This window comes from Priapulus caudatus, unplaced genomic scaffold (genome assembly GCF_000485595.1).
Source record: "Priapulus caudatus unplaced genomic scaffold, Priapulus_caudatus-5.0.1 Scaffold86, whole genome shotgun sequence".
Taxonomy (NCBI): Eukaryota; Metazoa; Priapulida; class Priapulimorpha; order Priapulimorphida; family Priapulidae; genus Priapulus; species Priapulus caudatus.
Genome location: NW_014577147.1, coordinates 489071 through 498017, shown reverse-complemented (window position 1 = coordinate 498017; position 8947 = coordinate 489071). Strand labels below are relative to the sequence as shown.

The window sequence follows — 8947 nt, the reverse complement described above, 5'->3', positions numbered from 1 at the left end:
CACACACACACACACACACACACACATATATATATATATATATATGAGTAGTAAATAAACTCAAAGAGATATACACCAAGACCTCCCAACGTCGTTTCATTCAACGGTGTTTCGTTATAACATCGTTGAGAAAAAATACCAGTCAGTGAAGCGTCGACTATATTACGTTAACTAATTTATATATATGTACTGAGTGACATTTTACCCGTTTTTCCACAATGGATGTTTGCTTTATTTATTTATAAAAATTTAATATGTTTGAAACTTAGTCGTAAGTTCATTATTAAATTATATAAATTATTTTAATATATAAAAGCTTAAAAGCTATAAAATCTTTGTTGGTTCAAACGCGATCAGATGGCAGAACGCTTCATTGAACGTCGTTTCAGTTAATGTCGGTGTTTTCGGGAAGATAACTACGATGTTGATGGGAGAGTTGGTGTAGCTATTTGAGATTATTTACTCCATATATATATATATATATATATATATATATATATCTATCAGTAGTAAATAATCTCAAAGGAATTTTACAAGAACTTTTCAGCGTTTTTACAGATTGTCCACTTCAAGATTTGACATAAATAAAAAGAAAATTGTTCTCGAGCTTATTTCGTATCTTAATTATCTGCCTAGCTTGTACTGAAATCGGTTTATAGGTATGTGCTATCTTATTGCTGTCAATTGCATTCGAACACGGTGTTGGTTCGGAGGCTTTTCGGCATGTTGTCATACCTATGTAGCCATATTTAGTCAAGCGATATTAGCGACTACTGCTCCAATTCTACGCTTGTGACAACATGCCGAAAGCTTCTGAATCAACACAGTGTTTCAATACAGTTCACAGCAATACGACAGTGAAATTACTGTAACCCAATTTCAGTACACGATAAAGAATACTAAATGTACGTAATATTTTACCCCCCTATATAAAATAATAATTTAGGCCCACGAACATATACATTTCGGCTTTTATTTATGACAAAATTTGAAGTGGGAAATCGGTAAAAACGCGGGAAAATACGTGTCAAACTCCTTTGAGATACTAATTTACTCATGATATATCTATATATATATATCTATATATATATATATATATATATATATATATATATATATATATATCATCAGCGTATATAAGAATATTGAAATTTGAGCTGCATCGCGCGGACAAACTTGACGATCGTGTACGCGTGCTCATCGCGCCAATCGCTCATCAGATGGCAGCGTTGTGCTGCTTATAACCATTCGAGAATTACACTAGTAAGTTGTCAATTTTTCTTGTCGGCGACATCATTTGCGCAACGAATATTACTATCCGAAGATTTACCGTCGAGCCAACGCATCTACGTTCATAATTCGTAATTGCCTAGAGATAGCGAAGAGCCTCTCTCAAATCACGAGTGTACGATGATCGTATTGCAATAAAGCAAGCAAGCAGTGGCAATGCAATATCACGACGTTGTATAGAGATGACGCAATATTTCTCCAATTTCCATTTGCACGATATTCAATTCGCAGTTAGTTTGTTCTAACAATATCCCTCCTGTATGAAATTGCGGACCAAATAAAGAACCTCTTTCGCTCGCTCGCTCGACATGTAAAGAAATATAGCTTTCAACAGCAACGATAACTCCGTATTCTAAAAGCTGCTAACCTCAAATCTCTTCCCACATACATCAGTAGCAGGTCACTGTTCTGCGCAGCCATTGTCATGCGCGTGTATGGCTCTCACATTTTTTTGTTTCTCGCTCTGACGTTCCGCGCTTCAACCCATTATATACAAGAGTGTATAAATAATTCGATCGCATACATATCTATACCTAGTTTTTTGAAGATGTTTGGCTACGACACTGTTAAGATTCGCCTGTGATACTTATCTGAATATAATAGCAATGAGAACGTATACCTATAACACAGTTTCAGTGATTATTTGCAACACTCTTCCTCATCGTTCTCGTATTTTCCCGACCATTACAATACTTATTAGTATTACTTGCGTAAGAGCAAGACTGCAGTAAGGCGAATGACCTAGAACACTCGTGTATCCTTTTACGGTTACTTTTACAAAAATACGCAACGGTTTAAATTTCGTGCTGAGTTGTTGTTGACGCGGTTACACGATGTTGCCGCTTGTTTTTCATGAGTCAAACTGTTCCTACACTTTGTAAGTATCAGAACGGACGAGAAAATATAAAAAACGATTGATAAAACATGAGAAATCCTCTATTTAAGTTGCATTAAATAATGACACCTGTACCAGTCTATGCTCATGACGTCACTCAATGTAATGCAATTTTGGCTGGTGGTTGTCAATTTCAACGGAATTGTCTCGACACGAAAAAAAGTACCTGCGTTAGTTGCTATTTTTATATACCATAACAGCCCAAACCCATTGCAATGTTTATGCTAGAGTAATCAGTAACATAATAATTCGCTATTATGTGAGACAATATTTCGCTATATTTTTCCAGATTATGCATATGTTTCAGAGATGAGTCCTTAAAATAGTATGAAAAACAGCATTTTCTGTAGGGTTCGATAGTAGTAGTACTGACACTAATGAACAATAGGTGCCCAATATAATGCTGCCCAATAAAATCCTGCCCGGGTAAATGACTGATCTTTAGCATGTTAATTATACGACCTATAGAAAGATGATCATTTTGCACGACACGAGCTGCCAGCTTTCATTTCACATGGCCTTTGCTTACAGAAACGACGCAAGAAAACCGGGGAGTCCGCCTACCCTAAGGTATACGCGTGCGCGTGTGGCTTTGTAATTAGTAGGAGGTAATTACACAGGCACCCTTGGGCAAGTTGCTAAGTTTGCTATGGCCAAGGTTGCTAGTTTATATAACACGAATCTTACTAGGTATTTGCGTCTGTACACTAACATATAACTACTAGGTAGCAGGCATGCCGTCCGTCTGGCGGTCAGTTCATCAGCAGCAGCTGCTGTGGCCGTAATTAGACCAAGATTTCACTCGACGTTCACTGCCTCGTGTTGAAACGTCTCTTGCTTAGAGTTTGACAGACTTTAACAACGGACTGCCAATAGATAGGCATGAACGATGTTTAGATAACAGTGCATATATACGATCGGATAGTTAGACGAAAGATGGATCAAACTGGAATCATCTCATTTATTGCCAAGTTGCTGATTACCAGGGTAGCAATCGCCGCTATAGGTATCCCTAACTTTTCTCTATAGCTATATATCTATATAACTCTATAACTCTATAACTCTATAACTCTATAACTCTATAACTCTATAAATCTATAACTCTATAACTCTATAACTCTATAACTATATAACTATATAACTCTATAACTCTATAACTCTATAACTCTATAACTATATAACTCTATAACTCTATAACTCTATAACTCTATAACGATATAACTATATAACTATATAACTCTACAACTCGATAACTTTACAAGTCTATAACTCTATAACGCTATAACGCTATAACTCTGTAACTCTATAACTCCATAATTCTATAACTCTATATTCTTGTCGTTTGTGAACAGCAGCGTGCGTGCGGTGTACATGGGTGTTGCATAGCAGCATTTGAACGGCATTTACAGGAAATTATCAGTAATAAGAGGCGAAAAAGAGTAGAGAAACATTAAGACTTTGGTAGTAAATACATTTCGTGTTTATTTACCATCATTTTATTATTGAAACGTTCTAAGTGCATGTGGTCGTGCTTGCTTGCGCGCATGTATGAATGCGCGTGTGCGTGTGCGCGTGCGTTCGCGTGTGCGTGCGTGCATTCCGCTGTCCCTGCACGATAGCGTGGTCGCGCTGTGTTTCGCAAATTCGCATGAGGTTGGGCGTATATCTATCGATTTTTGACTCAGTCACTCACACACTCTCTCAATTTCGTTCGACAACCCCCCTTTCTTTTCTTCGATTCCCCGCTCTCTCTTATCAATATCCCTTTTGTCTAGCCCTCACTTCTCTTTTACCTTATTTACCCCCCTTTCTCCCACCCCGATCGATTAGAATTCATAACACATCTTATATATATATATATATATATATATATATATATATATATATATATCAAGAGTACATAATATGTGTATGTATACACACACCCACACATTACAATATATAACACAATATAAAGTTATGAACACACTCAAAATAGAGCATAGCCGATCGACTTCGCCCAGTTGCCCGCGTTTTAACGCTAACACCGCATGTGCCATTGCGTGTGGTCAAAGTGCAGTGCGGCTAATGTAACAACCCGTGTTTAGACGATATTTGCATGAGACAACAATTGATCTGCACGTGCGTGACGTGTAATAATCCAAATTACAATCGAGGGCGCAATGGTTTCTCGTGACGTGCTATCGGCAAGCTAAACGCTGTGTGCAGATAAATCCGAAAGTGGTAATTTTTTATATAAGTTTCAACGTACTACCAGTACGTTGTAAAACAAACGTACTAAAGTAGAACAACCATGCCAACTGTTTTGTTTTACGCGCTCTTGGGTAAAGTACCTTCGCATAGAGGTATGCAACTTTTGCCAGTAAAAACGTAAAAATTGGTCAGCAGATGACGATGGAATTACAGCTGTGTGTAGGGGAACCCTGAAGTTTCAGCTGTGGATGACGTTGGGATGGGCGGTTATCATAGCTGTATGCAGCGTATACTGGGGATACAAACATTATGTATGTGTAAGTGAGGAACGCCAGCGGCGACACAGTCGTTGTCACGTTCTCGTTTTGTTGCATTTCAGGCGATAGATCTCAACCAGAAGGCACTGACGGTCGCTATACAGATAGGAAACAAGGTATGCCCCCACGAATAACTTCCGCGCAACGCCATGAGGCGTCGCGTCGTGCCTTCTATTACCTATAGTTCACAGCTTCATGGAGATTTCAATGGCTCGAATGCAAACATTTCCGCGTTATGTTGTGGAATCGCGTCCGAAAACCTGCAGAGTGATTACTTAGAATCAAGAATTTCTTTGAGATAATGGCCCAATAAACGTGCGTCCGCACGACCTAGTGTTTAGCGTGTGTTTGCAAACAATGTCACACAATCCATAGCTCGTTGTTTGTGTATTAACAAGCGCAGGGAGGTATATGAATACACATACTACCTATATCTAGCATGCATAATTTCAGGAGTGCATAATAAAGAGTGTATAATAATAAACTGTATAATAATAGGAGTGTATAATATAGATATCTATATAGATATCTATAATCTATATTCTCTATTATACACGCCTGATAATTTCTAGTCATATAATTTCACCGCGTCGTTTTCTTATCAAAAAATATCGTTATATAGCGTGTGCGCTTTTGCACGCGTGTGCTGTGTTGTGCATGCTAGAATTAGAACGCACACTTATTATTAACTGCATTGTTATTGATGCAGTGAATAATTCGGCCATCTCCTTGCATTTTCCTCCTATATAGTACTAATGATTTATCTCTATCTCTTATATTTTCATTACGTTCTATTTACACCTACCCATTTGATAACATATTCACATTTTCGTCTACTGTCTTATTATCTATGGAGCTTGAGAATATGGGAGGCATGGCAGGAGATCATCGATGATTGCCGCACGTAGGCCGATCACAGACGTAAGAGCAACGGTGACACAGACACAACTCTGTTTATACAGCTTCATCATCGATCTAAGCCTTCATCAACCCGATCATTATCTGTCTGCTGCTTCTTGGCGCTCTAGCCTCGTCTCTCTCTATAGTCACCGAGTTAGCGCTACCGAGTTTCAGCTTTCATCACTTTTAGACAGAGGAAATTGAGTCGGGACGTTTTTTCCGTGACTCAATTTCTCCGCCGCTGCTGCCTCACAAAAGCTGCAAAGTGGTGCTAAAGTGGTGATGTTAGCGGAGCGGTTAAGTAACTGCGCTTACCCAGTTGGTAGCGCCAGGGGCGGCGCGATCGGTGCTGGCTGGACACAAACTCGGCAGATTAACCCTGTTTATGCGAGCAGATTTCGGGATTAACTACGCAAGGAATAGCTATTCGGCTATTAAGGCTGCTTTAAACACAGTGACATGCCCCGTCCGGAAGAGAACGCGATATAAATATTATCGCAGCTAAGCCGGAACATGGTTCTTTTCTGTTGGGTTCTTGTATATATTTGAGCACGTGTTGCTCGGAAATCCAGGCCTTGGTAAAACACAGGCGCTTGTTCATTTGTAGGGGGAATTAAAAACTATATGTGTACATTTGTCTGTGCGTGCGTGTGTGCGTGTATATGCGATGAATTGCGTGGATAGGATATCTTATTATTTACCCATTCCTAAATAATTTTGCGCTGACCGGCCCTGAATCGATCATAACCCCTGCTCTACGCATTCGGCTTCTCTGTTTCTCACCAGCTCTACCAGATGCGTTGCCACCAGCGCATGGAGGAGCACTACCGTTGCCTAGGCGACAGCGATAAAGCGGAGGAGCATCAGGAGTTAGCCCAGAGGTTGCTGAATGAGATGGAATTAACGTGTACGATATGTGGCACTGATTTCTCCCACAGCGACACGCAGCTAGAAGTCATGCCTTGTTCTCACATCTTCCATGCACGGTGCGTACACTCACGCGCACACGCACATGCATACGCACACGCACAAGCATATTATGTATATGCACACGCACATGCGTACGCATGTGCAAACGCGCATGCCCACGCACACACGCGCGCGCACACACACCAGGCACACAACACACGACCATTAATACCAATTTATATGGAGTTGGTGTCGTTTCAGGTGTACGCCACTACTTATGAGCCAGACACGCACACTCAGACACACACACACACACACACACACACACACACACACACACACACACACAACAACAACACACACACACTCACGCACACATGCGCGGGCACACACACATCGTCAGAGAAAGAGAAAGAGAGAGAGAGAGAGAGAGAGAGAGAGCGAGAAAGAGAGAGAGATATACGCACCAGCACACGCACATGCATGTGCACACGCATACGCGCATGCACGAACGCACACGCCGCACACACACACGACCATTAATACCAATTTATATGGGGTTGGTGTCGTTGCAGGTGTACGCCACTACTTATGAGCCGGGGCAGCTCAAGGAAACGCTACTGCCCTCGTTGCAGATCATCTGTGATAAACAGACCGACCCTCGTCTGACCCCGCGCGCTGACCCGGTGACGTCACGCCATGTGCGATGCATTCTGAGCATGCGCCGTTGTGATATTCCCGCAGGGCGGGAGTTCGAGACCAAGCCGCGAGAAACGGATTAGTGATTTCCCGTGAATTCAGCTGCGTGGTTCATCGTGACTCAGCTGCTACCTGGAGGCACTGTGATGTCATACAGCTAACGTCGTTCAGCCGTCGTTACGCAGCCAACGTCATGCAGCTTAGGTCGTACGGCTAACGTCAAACAGCTAATGCCATATAGCTAACACCATGCAGCTAACATCATGAAGCTAACACCATGCAGCCAATATCGTAACGCTATCACCATACAGCTGAAAATCATGGTCATCCATCTTTCGACATACAGCGAACATTATGTAGCTAACAATATGCAAGTAACACCATATAGCTACAGCATACAACTAACGTCATGCAGCTATTTTCATATAGCTAATGTCACGTAGCCATTACTATAGAGCTAACATGATAGGAACTGTTGAAGCACAACGTGTGCTAACGTGGTGCAGCACACGCAGTTAACATCACACAGTTAACGGAGTTAGCATTCACCTCGTCATACAGCTATCATCGACATATTATCGCACAGCGACGTCGCCAACGTCCGACATTTAACACCAATGATAGGGAGTCGTGAACACCTCCCTGTTGGACGGGATCTCAGTCGTCGCTAAGCGCACGCATTGAGCTGTAAGTGATACTAGCTCATATACAGTTGTTATACATACAGTTATTATATACAGCTCAGTGAGTGCAACACACGACAGCAAAGCTGCAGACACCGGTACTTCGGTAGCCGTCAGAGGGCGCTGTTTAGCAGCTGCTTGTAGTGCAGGAAAGAATGAAACAGGGAGCAGTGGTTATTTTGTTCGTTTTCTTATAACGGTTACTTTGTTTTTAAAGGACTCACTCGACGCGTGCCTTTACAAACGAGTTTCACTTCTCTCGGAGTAGGCATTGTCAATGTGAGTAACCGTTCTTGTATAAAAGATATTGTTGTGTTTTTTGCATCGGTTTTACTTTTTTTCTATTTAAGTATGAACTATTATAAATATTCTCATCCCACCCTCACCCGTGCGATGTACGTACGGTGCGTTGTGAATACTCCTTTACCCCGTTTAATTTGACATTCTATCACATTCATCTTTAGGTTGTGTAATTTGAAGGCCTGTAAGATACTGTTTGTATAAATTTCATTCTCAATCCCGGTCTTGCTTATTTCGAACGTCGATCTTTACAAGTGTTACATTTTTAATTATGTATTTGTTGTTGTGGAATAGAACATAGCAATTATACTATAAAGGCATTGTGAATCTATGCCGACTAGCACATGCACCTATCCAACTTAGGTCGCCCTCTTTTCTCTCTCCCTCTCTCTCTCTCTCACTCGCTCTATATATATACACACACACACACACGCACGCACGCACGCACGCACGCACGACGCACGCACGCACGCACGCACGCATGCACGCACGCACGCGGCCGCGCGCCGCGCGCACACACACACACACCACACACACACACACACACACACACACACACACCACACATATAATATATATAATATATATATATATATATATATATATATTATATATGATAGGTAGGAATAAATCAAAGAGATATACACCAAGACCCTCCCACGTCGTTTCCTTCACGGTGTTTCGTTATAACATCGTGAGAAAAATACCAGTCAGTGAAGCGTCGACTATATTACGTTAACTAATTTCATATATGTCTGAGT

The 8947-nt window shown here is 41.2% G+C and overlaps 1 protein-coding gene across 1 annotated transcript in view; it reads left to right on the top strand.

Moving 5' to 3' along the window:
* LOC106804758 (43 kDa receptor-associated protein of the synapse-like) overlaps nucleotides 1-8612 on the top strand; it is a 57101-nt gene extending 48489 nt beyond the window's left edge. Inside the window, exons 5-8 of the mRNA XM_014806080.1 lie at nucleotides 2717-2755; nucleotides 4758-4811; nucleotides 6382-6581; nucleotides 7080-8612. Of these exons, the coding sequence (XP_014661566.1) occupies nucleotides 2717-2755; nucleotides 4758-4811; nucleotides 6382-6581; nucleotides 7080-7173 (387 nt within the window). The 3' untranslated portion in view covers nucleotides 7174-8612. The remainder of the gene's footprint in view (nucleotides 1-2716; nucleotides 2756-4757; nucleotides 4812-6381; nucleotides 6582-7079) is intronic.
* Nucleotides 8613-8947: the final 335 nt, after the last annotated feature.